This window comes from Chelonia mydas, chromosome 26, assembly GCF_015237465.2.
Source record: "Chelonia mydas isolate rCheMyd1 chromosome 26, rCheMyd1.pri.v2, whole genome shotgun sequence".
In the NCBI taxonomy this organism is placed as follows: Eukaryota; Metazoa; Chordata; order Testudines; family Cheloniidae; genus Chelonia; species Chelonia mydas.
Window position 1 is genome coordinate 14894605 of NC_057859.1, and position 21387 is coordinate 14915991.

The 21387-nt window shown below is 42.0% G+C and overlaps 1 protein-coding gene across 1 annotated transcript; it reads left to right on the plus strand.

Annotated features, from left to right (window-relative positions):
• Positions 1-1192: 1192 nt before the first annotated feature.
• Positions 1193-19468, plus strand: LOC102947484 (histone H2A.Y). Its single transcript, XM_037886359.1, has 5 exons — positions 1193-1630; positions 14530-14607; positions 15878-15991; positions 17550-17679; positions 19137-19468. Exons 1-5 carry the CDS (start codon positions 1208-1210, stop codon positions 19196-19198), a joined length of 807 nt encoding a protein of 268 aa, XP_037742287.1. The 5' UTR covers positions 1193-1207; the 3' UTR covers positions 19199-19468.
• Positions 19469-21387: the final 1919 nt, after the last annotated feature.

The following is a 21387-nucleotide window of genomic DNA, read 5'->3' on the forward strand; positions in this document are numbered from 1 at the left end:
GAAACTTGGTGACAGTGTGATCCAGTGAGTAGAGCAACAAACTAGGCACTAGGAGATCTGTGTTCTACTCCTGACTGGGCCATTGACCTTGGACAAGTCCCGTCTCCTCCCACCCAGTCTTATTTATTTATTATCAGCTCCCTGGGTCAGAAACTGTCTCTTACCATGTTTGTACAGCACCTGGCATAGTGGGAGCCTGATTCCAGCTGAGGCCTCTAGATGGCGCTACCATGATGTATATAATAATAGTAAACAGAAATGTGCAAATGTCATTGTATTGCTCTGCCCCCACCCTTCCTATGGCACTTGTCTGTCCCAAGGAGAAGCGCAGTGAGGGCACGGACCAGGTGTGTATTCTTCAGACATGTACAGAGCCCAGCACTGAGCCCAGAGCCTGAGAGAGGCCTGAGTGCGCAGGCAATGCAAAGATGTAATAATTGTGCCGGGGTGGGGAACCTACCTGTGTAGATGGAAAGGCATCTTGGGGGCTGCCACATAGATGAGGTGATAGGGGCGGGGCCTCTGCCTGGGGGTGGGGCGGGCACCTCTTAGAGGGCGGGGCCTCTGCCTGGGGGTGGGGAGGGCACCGCTTAGGGGCGGGGCCTCTGCCTGGGGGTGGGAAGGGGACGTCTTAGGGGGCGGGACCTCTGCCTGGGGGTGGGGCGGGCACCTCTTGGGGGCGGGGCCTCTGCCTGGGAGTGTGAGGAGGGCACCTCTTAGGGGGCGGGGCCTGTGCCTGGGGGTGGGGCGGGCACCTCTTAGGGGGCGGGGCCTGTGCCTGGGGGTGGGGCCGGCACCCCTTAGGGGCGGAAGGTCACATCCGTTGAGGCTGCAGGTTCCCCACCCTGTAGACGGTGGGGGAGAATATTGGAGCTGCGGGTGTATGGGGGGCTGGGTGGATGCCCCACTGAAGAGGGGTGCAGAGGGGGGTTCGGGGCTGCCCCCCAGGTGGCAGTGGAGGGGATGTGAGGGGGGAGATGGCAGGGTGAGAGGGGGTGGCCCAGCCCGTGGCGGGGAGTTGGGGGGTGCCCCATCCCGCGCAGCGGAGGGCAGAGATTGGGGTTCGGTTCCCGCTGCGGGGAGGAGGGGTGTATGCGGGGGGTACGCAGCGCTCTTCTACGTGGGCGGCCGGGGAGGAGACTCCGCCCGGAACCTCAGCCTCCATTTTTTCCGAGCGCAAACAAACAAGTTGGGGGAAGGGGAGAGAATGGGCGGGAAACTTTCTGTTCTTTCCATTGGCTGCGAGAGCAGTCATTCGTGTAGCCCCGCCTTCCGACGACTGTTTTGCTGCTATTATTGGCCACTGGTCACGTCACTCTCCCATTCCTCCCTCCCACGCCGAGCCCCCTCGGCCTCACTTCCCTCGCCCCTGCGTGCCGTGTGCAAAGGAAAAACAGCCGTTAAACGGGCCGCGGGGCGGGGCCAGCTAGCCGAGGAGGCAAGAAGCGATGGCGGGATTGGTCAGAGCGGGAGGTTCAAACTAGCATGGGGCGGCCTGATTGGCTTGGAGCGGCCGCGGCAGGCCAGGCTCCCTCCTCGCGCTCAGGCGGTTTATTGTCTCGCGGCTCCTGAGGCGGCTCCAACGCGGCGGAATCGGGACCGGACCTCACACGGCAGCGGCGAAACCATGGTGAGGGATGGGGCCGGCGGCCGACCCGGACGGGCTCCTGTTGGCGGGAAGTGCCGGGTGCCTGCGCCCGGTTCCAAAGCAGCAGCGCTGAGAGAGGGCACCTGGCTCCGCGGGGTCCCTTAGGCGGGGAGCGCCCCTGCCCTCGCTCCCGTGGCGGGGTCGCGCGGGGCGGCCGAGCCGCCCCCCTCCGGCTGCCTCGGGCCGCGATCGCGCCGGGCGCCTCGGGACTCCTAGGCAGGCGAGTGGGGCCCGCGTCCCGCGGAAGCGTCTCCAAAGCAGCCGGGCCGCGCGCCGCCCGGGGGGAGCGGGTGCGCTCCTGGCGCTGGGGAGCCGGCCGGGGGCGGCGGGCTGGTGACCCCCCCGGGCAGCGGCCCTGCCCTCGGCTGTCAGACCGCGCAGCCGGGCTGCGGTGACCCACCCCCGTCGAGCCCTGCGACCGTCACCTGGTGTTTCAGCGGCTCCCGGCCGTGCAACCCCAGCGGGCAGGGGGCTGGGACCGCTCTTTCCCCGCGGCGGAAGCGGTAACTGCCCCAAGGACTCCAGGCTCGAAGGAGGTTGTAGGAAGTAATCTGAAGATTTTCAAAACGGCACGTGATACACAGGGAACTTAGGGTAGAAAAGAACCTTCGGACAAGCTTATTTTTGTGTCCTCTCCCTTGAGATAGTAGCGATGCCTGCTCTCTTTGCAAATCTCTGGCTGCAAAGCTGTATGTGATCGCTAATTAATAACTGCACGGCCCTCTCTGATCAGGCTTCCAGGAGCCAACTCAAGAGGGAGATTGCATAAATAAAGTTTACTTGATTCTCTTATACATGAATTATGCTTTTTCAAAAAGTTTGCTTTCTACCACATGTGGCTTTGAAATTGCGTTGGTTGTAAATAGTCTTAAGGTAACTTCCTTGAAACTTTTTCTGGATTGAGGGTCTTGGAAGAAACTAACCATTTTTAACTGTCTTCTGCAGTTAAACATTGTCTTCCTTTAATGGAATAGGTAATGCTAGAAAAGTCTGAGTTATATTTTTGCCTAAGGTAGTGAAACCCATGGGTCCGGGACCATGATAGCACGAGCAGGATGTCATTGCTCAAAGTTATTAGACCACAGTATTCAAGTTTAGATATTAACTCATGTCTAGAAATTATTCTGTACTCCACTGATGATCTTCTCACTGTCAAATTACAGTTCAGTGATGGCTCTTAACGAAAGCTGTAACCCCATTAAGTCGTACAGAATCTGGACAAATGAGCACAGGATGGTGAGGGAAGACTGTTCTGTTGCGAACTTGTGACCTTGAATTTCGAACTCATGGAAACTACAACCATTTTCACATCTGTAAAATGGGGATAGTACTTACCAGCCTCATGGGAGTGTTGACATTAATGTTTATACAGGGTTTTGCACACTTATGGCAGGAATAACTTTGAACAAGATCACATTGGGAACGTGCAGAAGCTTGAGAACTGCACCTAGATTGTATAGACTTAATTAAATAAAAATGCACATCGCCATATTTGCTTCTGTCTTGAGAACTGAAAATTCATTTTTTAATTGCAGATTTCATTATTAATCAAAATAGTCTCAAGGAGCTCTCTACAGGCTGTATTTTATGGGCATTTTCCCTTTTATGCGTATGGCCTTTCCTGACCCAAAGCAAAGGGATGTAATTGTAAGGGTTAAAGTAGGAGTGCTTTGCAAGGTTTAAGAAATTGTCCTTGAGTTTAATTTTGTATGATGATCTCATCTCCTAGCTTTTGGCAAATGATTAACAAATTGTATTATTAAATGCAGTGTCAAATTAAGTGAGGCACTGCTACTATGTTGTAAACAAGCAATATTATAAACACAACATCAGGTTAAATGTAGCAGCATATTCTAGGAATATTTTCTAGTAGCATAATCATGATGGTGGTAGAATACAGGGATTTACCAGATTTTAAATGCTGCTTTCCTTGGGGTGGCCATTGATCTGGAAAGATTCACTGGTTCCCAGAGAAGTGCTGATATTTATTTGCCTAGTCCTTATCTTGGACTTAATACGTAATATCAATAGGGTAAGAGAGCCCCATAGTGTCACAAGACACTAAAATATTTATTGCACATCAAACTTCACCCATGGCAGTGCCTAAATAACCCGAGGAAGTTTAGAATGGTGGCTAGAAAAGACTGAATATCTAGATTTATTGCTTAAGAAAATAACACTTAGTACTGAGACTCTTCCTCTTTCTTCAAAATGTATAAAAGCAGAAATAAAACACGCTCAGATGACTCACTCTGAGACTTAAAGTAATTGTCACATAAGATTAGGGCTAAAATTTGATCGTTTTGCAGGGGGGGTGTTTTTTTTCCTCTTTAAATGCTAGAATGTGGCTGTGCAGGTAAGGAGTTATATGGAATCTACTAAGACAACACATAATAGTTGAAAATTCTTTTAAACCAAACAACTTTCTTGAACTGAAAGAGGGGGAAAAAACCACTGTGTTCTGTCTCTGCTGGAACATCAGCTTCACTCAGCAAACATTGTTTCCAGAGTTGTGCTGAACAGTGATCCTGCACAGGAGACGTTTAAATTAAACAATAAAACATCTTAATTACAACTCCATTAAGATTGCAAGAAAAATGTAAATTTCTAAATCCAAAAGCGAAAGTCTTTTTGCTCTCCTGAATAGGAAAATATCATTAGTCCTCTTGAATTCCACCATCTAAGTACTTTAAATTAGCCTAATGATAGTAATTGTCACTTATGCTTAGTACTGAGGTTACTTTCCAAGTCATTGCTCCTGGGCTGTGGGTATGGTAACGGCAAGCTTGGCTTGCAACCTGTACTAAAGGAAAATGCCAGTACAAAGAACTGTTTTAATTACAAAGTGTAAATTACTAAGGTAGGCAAATCCTGCTCAAGCATTTGTTTACCTGTGGCTTATAGTGAGATTCCCTTGAGAGGTATTTTGTTGTTTCTGTAGAAATTAGATTTCAAAAAAGTAAAGTCTCACTATGATAATGAAGAAAACTTGGTCCAATGTTATAGTCATCTTGATTCTGCAGACAACCTTGAGTGATGGAGGTGTGACTTAACTGCCTAAGATTCAAATCCTGGTGAACAACCTCAGCAACCAGGTGGTGTACTCATTCTGATAGAACAGCTCTATGGCTATTACATGTTCTCTGTACACTTAAATAGAGGTGGAATTATCAGCTATGCTCCTGAATCTTTGCTGTGGATTGGCACTCAGAAACCAAGCAGAGCAAAGACAGTTTGCTTGCTCGTTGGTTGGGCTCCTTAAATGCAGCTTCACTGATGAAACAAGAGACTTTTTTAGACAAATCATTGCTCTTCTGCTCAGAAACTGCAAGACCCAAGTGGAAGTATTATATCTGAAACTTGCTATATTCTATCTTAGTCTTATTCCTCAAAGCTATTGTATGTCTTGAACTTCTGCAAAGTTTCAACCCTCTCTGGCCAACCCATGTCCATTCCAAATCCCGTGTGCCGTTTGAGCGCCTATGGTGAGTAGGATAAATCTTGTAGGTAAAGGAGCCAACTGAAAGAATCCCTCTGGATGCTACTTAGAGCGAGAACTTATGGAACTTCGCATAGCGGTCATGCAAAGTGTAGCCCAAGATAGATGGGTGGTGGAGCCTTATTTGTGCCCTAAAAAATGTCAGATGTCAAGGGATGTATTCAGAATGACCTAGTGGATTTTTTTTGACGAGTTGATTTCACATGCCAAATATAGTACACACTAATGAGCAGACAAGAACCTGCCATCTTGACAATTTTATGAAAACTAGAATAGAGGTTGAGCTTCTCTACTAGAAAGCAACAGAAATTGGTTTCAAAGGATTAACTAAAAAGTCTTACAACAAACTTTTGAAATTTTGATTTCTGGTCCTTTCTAATGGTAAAGCTGACTCAGTACTATTTGATATTAAACCGAAAACAGCCACCTTCACAGGCATGTAAATGGCAAATCTATGACAGGTAAACTGTTTTGAAAATGTTATAGTTTGGATAGCTAATTTAGACAATTTATAATCAGTGGCCTTTTTCTTTAAGGGATAGAACTGACTGTTTTGGAACAAAGTCTCATTTAGTCATTCTTTGCCAGAAGAATGACTAGTGGTCAGGATTAGAGAGCACTGACGCTCTGAAAACTTTACTGATTTTTATATACATTTGTCCTCTTCTATAGTAAAATAGGTCAGGACTATACTACACTCTTGCTGGCACAGCTAAATTGGTCAGGGGTATGAAGAGTTGTGATCTCTCACTGACATAGATGTCCTGGCAGAATTGCACCTTTGTTGGTATAACTTATTTTGCTCTTGTGTGGGGTCTGGAATAAGTTGTACAGGCAAAAGCAGCCTTTCCACTATAAGCTGAAGGAGCACTCAAAGAAGACAAGGCCGTTGCGGAGAAGCTAAATAAATTCTTTGCACCAGTCTTCACAGCAGAGGATGTCTGGGAGATTCCCACATCTGAGCCATTCTTTTTAGGTGACAGTTCTGAGGAAATGTCACAGACTGAGCTGTCAGTAGAAGAGGTTTAGGAATAAATTGATAAATTAAACAATAAGTCACCAGTATTGGATGGTATTCACCCTAAGAGTTCTGAAAGACCTCAATATGAAATTGCAGGACTACTACTTGTGTTGTGTAAGCTATCGCTTAAATCAGCCTCTGTACCAGGAGACTGGAGGATAGCTACTGTAATACTGATTTTTCTTTTTTAAAGAGGCTTCAAAGACGATCCTGACAATTAGAGGTTGGTAAGCCTAACTTCAGTACCAAGCTAATTGGTTGAAACTATAGTAAAGAACAGAATGATCAGACACATAGATGAACATGGTATGTTGGAAGAGTCAATGTGGTTTTTGTCAAGGGAAATCATATCTCCCCAATCTGTTGGAGTGGTTTGAGAGTGTCAGTAAGTATATGGACATGAGTGATCCAGCAGATATATTTTAGAGTAACAGCCATGTTAGTCTGTATTCGCAAAAAGAAAAGGAGTACTTGTGGCACCTTAGAGACTACAGCTCACTTCATCGGATGCTTATGCTCAAATAAATTGGTTAGTCTCTAAGGTGCCACAAGTACTCCTTTTCTTTCAGCAGATATAGTGTACTTGGACTTTCAGAAAGCCTTTGACAAGGTCCCTCACCAAAGGCTCTTAAACAAAGTAAGCAGTCATGGGCTAAGAGGGAAGGTCCTCTCATGGATCTGGTTACAACAAAGGATAGGAATAAATGGTCTGTTTTCACAGTGGAGAGGTAAATAGCAGGGTCCCTCCAAGATCTCTACTGGGACAAGTGCTGTTCAGCTTATTCATAAATTATCTGAAATAAGGGGTTGGCAAAGCTTGCAGAGGATACAAAATTACTCAAGGTAGTAAAGTCCAAAGCTGACTGTAAAGACTTACAAAGGGATCTCACAAAACTGGGTGACTAGGAAACAAAATGGCAATGAAATTTTTATGTTGATAAATGCAAAATGATGTACATTGGAAAACATCCAGACTGTACATACAAAGTGATGGGGTCTAAATGAGCTGTTAGCATTCAAGAAAGAGATCTTGGAGTCATCGTGAATAGTTCTCTGAAAACACCCACTCAGTGTGCAGCAGTCAAAGCTAACAATATTAGCAACCATTAGGAAAGAGAGAGAAAAATATCATGCCACCATATAAATCCATGGTCCATTCATACCTTGAATACTGTGTGCATGTCTGGGCCCCCATCTCAAAAAAGATCCATTAGAATTGGAAAAGGTACAGAGAGGTCAACAAAAATGACTAGGGGTATGGAATAGCATCCATATGAGGAGAGTTAAGAGAAACTGGGACTGTTCGGCTTAGAAAAGAGATGATTAAGGGAGGGAGGGGATACAATAGAGGTCTATGAGTAACAGCCGTGTTAGTCTGTATTCGCAAAAAGAAAAGGAGTACTTGTGGCACCTTAGAGACTAACCAATTTATTTGAGCATAAGCTTTCGTGAGCTACAGCTCACTTCATCGGATGCATACCGTGGAAAGTGTAGAAGATCTTTTTATACACACAAAGCATGAAAAAATACCTCCCCCCACCCCACTCTCCTGCTGGTAATAGCTTATCTAAAGTGACCACTCTCCTTTCAATGTGTATGATAATCAAGGTGGGCCATTTCCAGCACAAATTCAGGGTTTAACAAGAACGTCTGGGCGGGGTGGTGTGGGGGTAGGAAAAAACAAGGGGAAATAGGTTACCTTGCATAATGACTTAGGCTTGAATAGAGACTGGGAGTGGCTAAGTTAATTGTATCCAATTTGCAAATGAATTCCAATTCCACAGTTTCTCGCTGGAGTCTGGATTTGAAGTTTTTTTGTTGTAATATCGCAACTTTCATGTCTGTAATCGCGTGACCAGAGAGATTGAAGTGTTCTCCGACTGGTTTATGAATGTTATAGTTCTTGACATCTGAGATGTGTCCATTTTATTCTTTTACGTAAATAAATCTTATTCATTTGCAAATTGGATACAATTAACTTAGCCACTCCCAGTCTCTATTCAAGCCTAAGTCATTATGCAAGGTAACCTATTTCCCCTTGTTTTTTCCTACCCCCACACCACCCCGCCCAGACGTTCTTGTTAAACCCTGAATTTGTGCTGGAAATGGCCCACCTTGATTATCATACACATTGAAAGGAGAGTGGTCACTTTAGATAAGCTATTACCAGCAGGAGAGTGGGGTGGGGGGAGGTATTTTTTCATGCTTTGTGTGTATAAAAAGATCTTCTACACTTTCCACGGTATGCATCCGATGAAGTGAGCTGTAGCTCACGAAAGCTTATGCTCAAATAAATTGGTTAGTCTCTAAGGTGCCACAAGTACTCCTTTTCTTTTTGCAAATAGAGGTCTATAAAATCATGAATGGTGTGGAGAAAGTGAATAGGGAAGTGTTATTTACCCCTTCACGTAACACAAGAACCAGGTGTCACCCAATGAAATTAATAGGCAGCAGGCTTACAACAAACATAAGTACTTCACACAATGCACAGTCAACTTATGGAACTCTTTGCCAGAGGATGTTTTGAAGACCAAAAGTATAACTTGGGCTCAAAAAAGAATGAGAAGTTCATAGAGGGTAGGTCCATAAGTCCATGGAGGGTATCCATTAGCTGAGATAGGATGCAACCCCATGTTGTGTGTATCTCTAAACCAGTGATGGCCAGAAGCTGGGAGTGGATGACAGGATGGGTTGCTCGATAATTGCCCTCTGAAGCACTGGCACCGACCACTGTCGGAAGACAGGATACCAGGCTTGATGGGCCACTGGTCTGACCCATTATGGCCATTCTTATGTTCTTAAGCAGCATAAACACTAGGAGTGCTTTGGTGTTATGGCTATGTTGCCAAAGTGCTGGTAGCATAGACCTGGCCTAACATACAATGCATGTGTGTGGCAACAGTCGCTCAAATATGAGAGTTTCCAAACACAGCTTCTCTTCTTAACCTTTTCAGTCTTTAAACTAGCTTAACTTGCCTAACACTGTAACATCTGGAGCAGGTACAGTATTTGTTAAACCACCAAATTACTATACACAGGTGTGAAGACTTTGCACTTGCTTAAACAGTGGTGCTTCTCACATGTTAATCACCAAATACTATGCATGTTTAATGTAAGCCATTGTTGTGTTGATCGTGTTTTGTCTCCAAGAGATCTCTGCTTGAGCAGGATACATTTTTTTTAAGGGGTAGAGAAAGACTGACCCACTAGTTAGGACACTAGCTTAGGTCTCTGGAACCATGGTTCAATTCCCAGCTCTACCAGAGGCTTCCTGTGTGACCTCTGATAGTCATTTAGTCTCTGTGCCATCGTTCCCAATCTGTAAAATGGAGAGACTAGTACTTTGCTACCTCATAAATACATTAAAGATTGTGAGGCTCACAGATATGATAGATTGGGCCATATAAGTACCCAAGATATCTAGATAACGTCAGTTTAAAAAAAAACAAACCCTCAGATTTTGTCTGAGTTTTGTGCTCTGGTCACTTTTACTGTTTTCTTTGTATAGTCCTTTTCCCTTTTATGCAGGTTTTGTTTTTTGTCTTTCCTGATCCTGTGTGTGTGTGTGTGTGTAAAAATATTTTTAAGTATCAAAAATTAGTGGGGGGACTTCTAATAATTTCTTAAATAGGCTAGATTTCAAGCTGGTAATGACCCTTTAATGTAGTCTGCATAGACATTAGCTATATAAACTTTAAGCTCTATCTTGGTCAGGGAGTTCTCTTTCCCTCTGTGGATATGGAATGTTGAATGGAAAATGTCATCCAGTTTTTTAACTCCATCTGTATTCCTTAGTCCTCTTTAACAAGTAGTCTAACCAGAACCTTCAAGCCATACGGTGAAGTGGAGGGTGCTCTGACCTGAGTGCTGCTTTCAAATAGTAGCTATCTGAAAGTGGCACTCAGGTCAGAGCACTCTCCACTTCAACGTATGGCTTGAAGGTTCTGGTTAGACTACTATAATATGTTCTCTTTACTTCATTGTGAAGCTGTTTCCCCACTGTAGTAATATGGTACAATGCCAGTGGAAATTCTGGGCCAGCTGCAATCTTCCCAATTTTAGCGGAACTTAATATTTCTGAATGTTTTAGTTTTTGGCCAGTTAATCCTTAGCAATTCCTAGTCAAGAAACATTCTATCCAGTCCTATCTACAGTTATTAACTGACTCCACAATTACTTCCATTATCACTTGAGTCCATGTGTATGGAAGACTTAATTTAGTTTTCTTTAGGAGTTTGTGGGGAAACTTGTAAATCCCCTCTTTGTTCATTTGTTAATAGCCCCATAATGTTGTGCAGCTCACAGAAAAGTGGAGTTTACATTTCATTACATATAAAAAAAATCTGATGTGTACATATATGAAGAGATGAGATCAAAGGGAAATTACGCTAATTATGGGGCAGTGGCAGTCATTGCATGGTAAGTTTCAGGGATGTTTCTATTAAAAGCCTGGTTTAGGGGGATTCGTCAGTTTCCCTAACCCTAACTTTACTACTTTAGGGTGACAAGAGGGTAATCCTTGAAATCAGTAGTCCCAAATAGCAAATTTACTCGTACCTTTCCTATAAATCTCTCTGAAAGAACTTTCTGTTCTGTTTTTACTCATTTTTCTGACAGTAGCAATTGGGACTCGAAGATTAATAAATCAGTATACAAAGTCATCTGTGACTTTTTTTTTTTCTCCCCCCTCCCCCACCTTGAGTAGATAAAGCTGATCTAGTCTAAACTGTAGCTGTGCAAGTAGTTTATTATATAGAAACCCTGCCCTGCATTTTTTAAATGTTTCCACCTCCTGGAAAATAATGGAACTGTTGGGTGGCAACAGGAAATAAAAATGTATCATGCCTTTTATAAGGAAATAAAAGTAGGAGGACTAGTCTTAAAGGGACACAACTTAAAAATCATACTTCTGTTAGAAAACTTTTTACCTACTAATGTTACAAGTAGTAATGGAAGAAAAATAGGGGGACAGGGACACGCAAGGGGAAGAGACCCTTTTTCAATCTATTTACCTGTATGGATTTGACAACACTTTGTGAAGACTGTGATGCAATGATTTTTTTAATGTAAATTGGCAAGGATAGTTGCGGTAGATATAGGGTTCAGATATTTACAGCTTGCTTAGATTTCTGGTTGGTGATGTTTCATTTAAATTGATAAACTGCCCAAATATATTAAAGGGTAGTGGGAAAGAAATGTTGCACCCAGTACATCATAACTGGGTCTGGGAGAGGTGGGACTATGTCAAGACAGTAGTTTTCCCTGGCAGGTAATAAGTACTATTGTATTTTGTAATTCAGTGTTGGGAGTGAAAGAAGTGGTTGAGATTTTAGACAGTTATTAGGCAGTCTGCCAGGCATGCGCAAGTTGATGAGATGACACTTTACACTTATAGACCTGTCTAGTTTTGGGAGTATTACACTAAATTTAAGGATATATGTTGTTCAACACTTTAATTTATCTTAGCTGCTGTTGAAAGCTAAAGATGGTTAGGTAGTGGGTTTCCTTAGTGTGGAGGTAGATATTTTTCTTTAAGCGGGAACAATGTTCCTGTTTTGAAAAGTGGCTTAACGGAGGAGGAGGGAAATCGTAGGTGAATCGAAAGTTGCATGTTCATGGCTTTCCAAAAGAGCCAGGAATATCAAAACTACTCTTTCAACCCAATAATGCATATCTTCATCAGTCGATCTCAGAGCACTCTATAAAGGAGGTAAACATTATCTCCATTTTGAAGATGGTGAAACTCAGGCATAGAGGTGAAGTGACTTGCCCATAGTCACACACTAGGCCAGTGGCAGAGCAGAAATAGAACCTTGTCTCCTGTCTGGAGTCCCAGTTCAGTTCTCTATCCGGTAGGCCACACTGCATCCACGCTACAAGTGAATCTGGTTCACAACATTGGCAGAAGAAAGCATTATTTTAGTAGGGTTGGATGACTTTGCTAAAAAGGTTAACATCTGGCTATATGTGGTGTGTGCAGGGGTAGGAGATGCACCTTCTCTCAAATGGGTATTCATCACTGAACTGGTGTGTTTCTAGTAGGATCCTGCAGGTATCGGTTCTTGGCCCTATGCTATTAACATTTTTTATTAATGGCATGGAAGAAAACATAAAATCATCCCTGATAAAACTTGCAGATGACACAGTTTGCGAGAGTGGTAAATAATGAAGATACCAAGCAATCCAGACAGTTCTATGAGATGGGCACAAGCAAACAATGGGCGTTTTAATGCCTAAATGTATACATCTAGGAACAAAGATGTAGGCTGTACTTATAAGTGGGGGGACTCTACCATAGGAAGCAGTATCTGTGAAAAAGATGTAGGGTGATAATGGTGGATAATCTGCTTCCAGTCCAGTGCTGTGACCAGAAGGACTAATCGGGAATCTCAAGTAGGAGTAGAGAGGTTATTTCACCTCTGTATTTGGCACTAATGTGACCGCTGCTGGTATACTTTATTCAGCTTTGATGTGCACAATTCAATGAGATAAATTGGAGAGCGATCAGAGAAGAGCCAGGAGAATGATTAAAGGATTAGAAAACATGCTTCATAGTGATAGACTCAAGGATCTCAATCTATTTAGTTTAACAAAGAGAAGGTTAAGGGGTGACATGATTAGTCTGTTAAGTACCTACATGGGGAACACATACTTGATAACAGGCTCATCAGTGTAGCAGAGAAAGGTCTAACACAATCCAATGGCCGGAAGTTGAAGCTAGACAAATACAGATTGAAAATAAGGTGTAAATGTTTAACTGAGAGCAATTAATCATTGGAATAACTTATCAAGAGTTGGGATGGATTGTCCATCACAGACTATTTTTAAATCAAGATATGCTCTAGAAATTTTGAGGAAGTTCTATGGCCTGTTAATAGGAGCTCAGACTAGATGATCCTTGGAATCAGCTTGGAATCTGTGAATTTTCACCACCACCACCCCAGTTCTACACCTCTGGTAATTTATCAACATAATTGCATGGTGAACAGTTTGGTATAACAAAAACTGGAGGGGGTTGGATTAGTCTCTAGATTTCTTGGGATTGTCAGGTAAAATCACCTATTCAGCCAAATAAAATGGTTCAGGTAAGAATATCCATTAGGTGATCAACTAATTCATGAAAATTCATTGTGGAAAATTACAGCTGAAATAGAAAAGGAGTACTAGTGGTACCTTAGAGACTAACCAATTTATATGAGCATACAGCTATTATACAGTTGTATATGATACATATTATACAGCTATTATGTGCAGATTTTTGAAATATGAGCTATTATATGAAATATATATATATTTGAAATATGTGCTATTATACTTCATCGGATGCATTCAGTGGAAAATACAGTTAGGAGATTTATATACACACAGAACATGAAAAAATGGGTGTTATCATGCACACTGTAAGGAGAGTGATCACTTAAGATGAGCTAGTGATCACTCTCCTTACAGTGTGTATGATAACACCCATTTTTTCATGTTCTGTGTGTATATAAATCTCCTAACTGTATTTTCCACTGAATGCATCCGATGAAGTATAATAGCTCATATTTCAAATATATATATTTCATATAATAGCTCATATTTCAAAAATCTGCACATAATAGCTGTATAATATGTATCATATACAGCTGTATAATAGCTGTAGCTCATGAAAGCTTATGCTCATAAACACCCATTTTTTCATGTTCTGTGTGTATATAAATCTCCTCACTGTATTTTCCACTAAAGGCATCAGATGAAGTGAGCTGTAGCTCAAGAAAGCTTATGCTCAAATAAATTGGTTAGTCTCTAAGGTGCCACGAGTACTCCTTTTCTTTTTGCGAATACAGACTAACACGGCTGCTACTCTGAAAGCTGAAATAGAATAGAAGTGCTTAAGATTCTTGTCTGCTAACAAGCTGTTATTACAAAAGTAAGTACTTATTGTGATATAGCATGTCTGTGTTCTCAAATTTTTCTGGCTCTAGGAATAAATGTATTGAGTGGGTTTGGTTACAGCTTCTTATGTAAATATTTTTAAGCAGCGGCAGACCTGGAAAGTTAGGTGCAACTAAATAGTCACGCCTTCATGCTCATGTATTTTAATATAGAGAATTCTTGATGCTTGAGGAAAGTTTGCAGTGAAGCATATTTGGGAGTTTCTCTCAAGACATTGCATATCCAACTGTTGTATACAAAAGTGACTTGTTTTAAAGGGATGTTCCTCAATCTTTTTTGGGATAAATTTTCCAAGTTTGAGCAGAAGAGGGTAAGACTCTTGGATTCTTAAGTGTGAAGGTAGAGGTGAGGTGAAGCAGTGCAGATTTTTGTCCTCTGTGCACACACTTGCTTTCTTAATTCTAATATTGCTCTTTTATTCAGGCTGGTGGCAAGGCTGGAAAGGACAGTGGAAAGGCCAAGGCGAAGGCAGTTTCTCGCTCACAAAGAGCAGGACTGCAGGTAAAGTGGTGCTAAATCATGTATTACTTTATGTATTGCTTTAGTGTTTACAATTTGAATACAATAATTAATCTTGTTAAGTAAAACTTTCATTTTTGTGGAGCAGGTTCGGGGGAGGGGAGGTGGAAGGAAAATGGAAATGCACTTCTAGCTTTATTGTGAAATTTTGCATGAATACTTATAACTACAAAATCAAATGCTAAGGTTTCAGTCATGCTTTTTCCTGCTACTCTGACCCTCTAACATGAGTTAAATTTTACAATTCCCAATACTCTGAATTTTTTGGTATTTATCACACATTTGTAACTAAATATAATGATTGATCAGACTTCTTTAAAAGCCTTGAATGTATTATTTGCCCCCAAATAGTACTTGTGTCAATTTTTGTCTGTCATATTAATATTTGTTGTTACTTACCAGCCTTATAGGGTTGTTGTTGGGATTAACTTGGATACTTCCAGAGTACTTTGGAAACACAGCACTATATATTGGGGGAAGGATAGCTCTGTGGTTTGAGCATTGGCCTGCTAAACCCAGGGTTGTGAGCTCAATCCTTGAGGGGGCCATTTAGGGATTTGGGGCGAAAATTGGGGATTGGCCCTGCTTTGAGCAGGGGGTTGGACTAGATGACCTCCTGAGGTCCCTTCCAACCCTGATATGCTATGATAAGTACAAACAGTCTGCTGTGCCTATTCAATAAGTTCCTATGCCTGCTTAGTACCGTTTAAAGTTCACTCCCACCCATGTGACCAAAAACTTTAATTGTAAAATGTAACTTTCTGTATTGGAACTTCCTTGGTTGTAGAGTGAATTCAGACAGTTCTGGCAGTAGTCAGTAAAAACTCTTCTGTTGCATGGTTTATGTAAATTATTCTGCTGATTTGACAGTGTAATCTCTTTAGTACTACAGATCTGCTTCTTAAAAAATTTTGGCTTCTTACAACACAAACCCTGTATGTGATTTGACACTTGACTGACTAGTATGTAAAGGCCGTGTAACTTAATCCTGACTTTAAACTAACATACTTTTCAGAGGTGTCCCTCTTGAGGAAAATTTAGAGATGTAAAACTCGCCAGTCCCATTGAAAATAAGCTCGCCATTTATTTGTATTCACTGTGGGGGTTAATCCAGTATTCTACTTCAGTAAGTTTTTACTCCATTTACATTTCTTACACCAGATTATTATAGACATTAATCAACATTAGGCAAGAATTTAGTGCTTCAGCGTAGACTTTGATCTCAAGTGCCTAACAAATGTTTCTACTTCAGTTCCCAGTGGGTCGTATCCACAGACACTTGAAGACTCGCACTACGAGTCATGGGCGAGTTGGTGCTACTGCTGCAGTGTACAGTGCTGCAATTCTTGAGTATCTCACTGCTGAGGTAGGTTTTGAAGTAACCACTGTCAAAACTACGTTGCACGTGACAGAATAGAGAGATAGGTAGGTGGATATAATTCTGTTTATGTAATTTGTTAGGATAAATCAAGTTAAACAAATAGCAGCAAACAGTTTCTCTCTCAAATTTTCTTCCAAATGTATGTGGTAGAAACTAAGCAGCATGTCATTTAGATTTTAATATTGCCAATAGTTGGGGTTTTTTTCCTCCAGTTGGTTAAGCTGGGTGATATCTAATGCATTACTCTGTAAATGCAAAGAGTTGATTAAACTATTGGAAAATCTGTTTAGGCCCACGAAGTTTGGCTTCTTATTTTGTAAAAACCTAATAAACTTCATTTTAACACAAAGGATTTTTTTAACTTGATTGTGACCTGTTTGTGCAGATTTGAGATGTTGCATAGGAGCTTAAAAGTGAAACTGACTAAGTAGATCAGTCTAGTTCTCCATAAGCTATGTCAACTGCAAAAAATACACTGGATAATTGGTTAAAAGACAATTGGACCTTTAAATCTATAACTAATGGATGAAGGCCACTTATATTAAAGGCAAGCCATCCTAGGTATATCTTGTTTGTCCAGAATAGGTTTTTTTATTGTAACTAAACAGTGAGTGAGTGCCATGAACAAAGCATGTGTAGGCTATATTTGCAAGATGGGGGACTGTATCCTGGGAAGTAATGACGCTGGAACAAAATTGGAGGTCATGCTGGATAATCACTTGAACATGAGCTCCCAGTGTAACACTGGCCAAAAGGGCTAAAGCAGTTCAGAGACCAGGGACTCTCAAGGAGGGGTAGAGGTGGTTTTACCTCCATACTTGGCACTGTGCTGCTACTGCTGCTGGAATACTGCGTCCAGATCTGGCATCCACAATTCAAGGAGTGTGTTGATAAATGAGAGAGTTCCGATAAGACCTATGAGAATGATTAATGGATTAGAAAACATGCTTTATAGTGACACACTTAAGGAGCTCAAACTATTTTAGTTTAACAAAGACGGTGAAGGGTTGAATTGATTGCAGCCTGTAAGTACCTACGTGGGGAACAAATTTCATAATGGGCTCCTCCGTCTAGCAGACAACACAATCCAATGGCTAGAAGTTGAAGCTAGACAAATTCAGACTGGCAATAAGGTGTAAAATTTTAAGTAATCGCATTGGTCCCTTTTGGCCTTGGAATCAATGAATGGTTAGAGGAAGGAAAGTCCAGTGGCTACGGTGCTAGCTTAGGACTTGGGAGACCTGGATTTGATTCCCTGCTGTGCCACAAACTCCCTTAGTGACATTGGTCAAATTGGTTAGTGTCTCTGTGCCTGAATTTCCCATCTGTAAAATGGGGATAGTAGCAATGCCCTACTGCACAGGGGTGTTGTGAGCATAAATACATTTAGATATTGAGGCACTCTCATACTGCAGTAATGGGCATCATCTAAGTACCTAAGAGAGAGTTGTTCATGATTTCATGTTCCAGCTGACCCCACATTTTGCTTTCTGTAAACTTTAACAGGTCTAACTCTTACTAAAATAGCCTCCTAATTTGTCAGGTGCTGGAGTTGGCAGGTAATGCCTCCAAGGATCTCAAAGTAAAGCGTATCACTCCTCGTCACTTGCAGCTTGCTATTCGTGGGGATGAAGAGTTGGATTCCCTTATTAAAGCTACCATTGCTGGTGGAGGTATGTATAGTTGGGCTTTGTAACTGATTGGGTTGATACAAAAGTGGACAGCCAACTGCAAGGAAGGTAACAGACAATAAGTTAAAGTCACTTTAATTTCTTCTGTCACACTACTTCACATAGATCAATAATGGCAGACATTCTGGCCAGATTTGTATCTGTTTCCATTTAAACATCATAGCAACTGAAATTTGGCAGTTTCCGAGAGAGAGGACTGGATGGGTCACTGAATTACTCTCTCCTTGTAGTGCATATTCTGAGGATAATCCACTCAGCACCTTCCATGAGCATTAAACTTAAAGTAACTATAAATTGAGGGAAATCTGGGTGTTTCACTTTTATTAAAGATCCTAGGATTGCACCTTCTCTCTCCACCCTCCCTCTTTATAACCCTGACTACTGGAACTTTCCTTACAGATAGAACTGGGCTGTATGAGGTAGGTAGTCTAGGTAGGAAGAAGACTAAGCTTCACAGAAGTGCTCTTCATATATTGTGTAATAACGATATTGAGTTCATTGTAATTCTATACTGGACAAAATAGCCTGCAGTAATTTGAGACTTAAATGAATGGTCTTACTTAACTCTTCTGTTGCTGCATCCATGCCTTTGTGTTTTCCTTATGTGGATGTTCTGTTGAGATAAGTGGAATATTGGGATATACCTGGTGGGGTGCAGGGTACACATAGCTACGTGCTGCAGTGAAAAGCAGGCTGCATCCACTCTGCACTGTGTAGCTACACACAGCCGTAAAAGGCTCTGCTTGGGGGAGGCAGTGAGGAGAGGCTTTGGCAGTGCAGAGCTTGCCAGAGCCTTTCGCTGCAGCAAGTAAAGGCAGTGGGGAGATGCCAGAGCCTTTCCTTGCTGCCTGAACTTTTCACTGCCATGGGGAAAGGCTCTGGCGGCAGGACAGTATGCTGCAGGAAAATAGCAGTGCAGATGTGGGAGGTACTGCTTACGCATGTAGAGAGCCGTGTTGGATACGTCCTCTAGGGTTCTGGCGTACCTGTTCTCCACTGGTCTAAGCAGTGCCTCCCCATCTGCACTGCTGTTCTGCCTGTGCTAGCTGAGTGTGCAGTGTCTGCACTGCTCAAGCTGCACACCTAGCCATAATCAGCCTTAGCAGTAAGAAGAGGGCTACTTAATTGTGTCTGTTTTATGTACCCTTACAACTTCCGTTTTAGCTTTTACAGCTTAGAAATGGGCTGTTGGATCAACAAACCTATGATTGAAATGATAAGGTGGGATCCATTGGGGTGGGATGAAATTACAACTGGAGAATGTGCATTATTACCAGGGAATTCTAGTATAGTCAAAGAACAAGAAAATGTGGAAAACTTAGAACAGAACATTGAAAGCTTTCTAGCTATTCAGACAATGAACAAATCTTTGAACTAACAGAACTTACTCTGAAAAATGTCCTGTGCACCACTAATCTAATCCATTGTTCTCTTTGCAGGTGTAATCCCTCACATCCATAAGTCTCTGATTGGAAAGAAGGGACAGCAGAAAACTGCATAGAGAGGAGTTTTAACCAACCCTCTTCCTCCCTGTCATTGTACTGTAACTGGGACAGAAGAAATATGGGGATATGTGGAATTTTTTAAGAAATAGTTAAATGGAAGAGCATAGACAATTGACTGTAGACATGAGAAAACATTTGTATGTTCTTTAGATTCAAAGTTTGACAAAAAGTATCTTGTCATGTGGCAGCAATTCGTGTGTTGATTGGCTAGGTTTCTCCCGTGTGTTTTATACAAAAATGGAACTGATAAACCATTTTTTACAAAACTTGCTCTCATGTGGTGTTCAGGTGCAAAAATCATGTAGTAGAGACTTCACAACTTCTCTGTGAAGCTGGTTCCCTCAGACTCCACTGGACTAGGTGTACAGGCAAAAGTTCTTTCCCTCTTTCGATCAGCCACGTCTGTGACTCCTTCACTTGGATGGTTTGTAGTATAACTGGTTGAATGGCATGGGCAACCTTGGTAGCAAATGGGTAAACTTTTAATGGTGCAAAAAAAACACGGAATTGGCCTGTAGTGTAGGAATCTATTTAATGGGAAATGCTATCGCTGTTAAAGTAGTGACAAAATAGATTTGCTACTTTAAATTTTAATTTACTTAATGTCGCTGAAAAATCATTCTCTCACATACCTGCCAATATCTGAATTCAGGGTTCCAGGTGCCTTGCAAGAGCTGAGGACACCACAAGTTATCTAAAGGAAGAAACTATTTGACTTTGTTTCTGATAGCAGCTCTGCTATCGCTGCTGCTGACAGGTAAATGGAGGGGCTGACCTCAATGCTAGAATGCATTTTCCATTTTTAAATATACCTGTTATCACTAGTAAGGATCACAGATACGTTTTCTATTCATTTAAAATGTCCAGTATGTGTGTGGATTAACACAACGCCCTAGAGACCTGTGATAACTTTTTTGTAAAAAAAAAAAAAAAAAAAAAAAAAGCTTACTTATTTTCTTAGCTATGAAGAACAGCTTATCATGGTAGTGGTGATTCTGCCCTGACCCACAAGTGATTTCAGCTGTCAGAATAGAAAGAGTAGAGTGGCAGCATCGCAAGCTACTTTCCAGTGTGCTGTGGATAAATCAGATGGGTGTCTGCCTCACTTCCCTTCTAAGCCTCAAAGCTGTTCCAGAGTAAAATCTTCATTTTGGTATTTGGATGTCCAAAGTTAAACAAATGTAGATTTAGATGTTGAAATACAATGCCTTAATTTTCACAAGTGTATCTAGAGCTCCCATTTTCTTTAGCCAAAAGTGCAGGTTGATCAGCCCCTGTTCAGAAGGGGTGTGGGGTGGGAGAGAATGTGGCCAGATTTCTCCTCCGGCCAAGGAGTTGATCACCTGCAGTTCTCACGCAAGGCAATGGGAGTGAGATGTGCTCAGCACCTTTGAAATAAGTGATGTAGTTCAAGTGCTCAACTCTTGGTGCTCAACTTAATTTTGGCTAAAATGTTAGTTTCAAGCTAGGTCTTCTGAGCATCATTTCAGACCCTTCACCTGCAATCATTAGCTCTGGTAAGAGTACTGTAGGTCAGGAGACACTTGCCGTTAACAAAAGCTTCTGGTTAGGGAGACCGTTTTGAGATATTCTTCCAACAGCTGGTATGATCTTTCCTTAAACCGTTTCTGAGCAAATGCTGAGGTGAAAACGGGGCTGAAATCTGTTGCTGCTGCCTGCTGCTTCAGAAATTAAATGAGCAAATTTTTTTGACAGTGTAAACTGTCATTTAACTAGTTTCTCATTTCCATCTCCTTATGGCTGCTTGAAAGCATCTGAGTCGGTCTTTCAGATTTCGTAGATTTTTTTTTTTTTTTTATAGCACAAATCCAACCTGGTGGATGATGATAATGTTGGCACAATTCTGAGTCCACTTTTTGTAACCGCAGCAAAAATATTACGGATCTGTGCATTCATAAATGAGTCTCAATTCAGAAAGAGGTGGGGTTTTTTGTTTTGTTTTTGTTTTTTTTTTTTTTTACCCACCAACTTATTTAGCAGTCATTCCCCAGGAGAATGAGTTTCACTTATGAGAACTATCAGTGCACTGTCAGATCTGAGGAGAGACTTAATTTTGTGTTTGAATATGAAAGCAGCCAGGACTGTGGCAGAACAGCTTGGTGTGGTGAAATGTGCAGATTAGCGTTTCTTGTAACGCTGATCAGGCTGGTTTAACTATTTTCAG

Excerpts from the sequence above, each read along its gene's own strand:
- LOC102947484 (XM_037886359.1), top strand. The coding sequence starts at position 1,208 with ATGGGCGGGAAACTTTCTGTTCTTTCCATTGGCTGCGAGAGCAGTCAT. Across the intron at positions 14,608-15,877 it reads CACAAAGAGCAGGACTGCAG|TTCCCAGTGGGTCGTATCCA; the intron begins GTAAAGTGGTGC and ends TTTCTACTTCAG. Across the intron at positions 15,992-17,549 it reads TTGAGTATCTCACTGCTGAG|GTGCTGGAGTTGGCAGGTAA; the intron begins GTAGGTTTTGAA and ends CTAATTTGTCAG.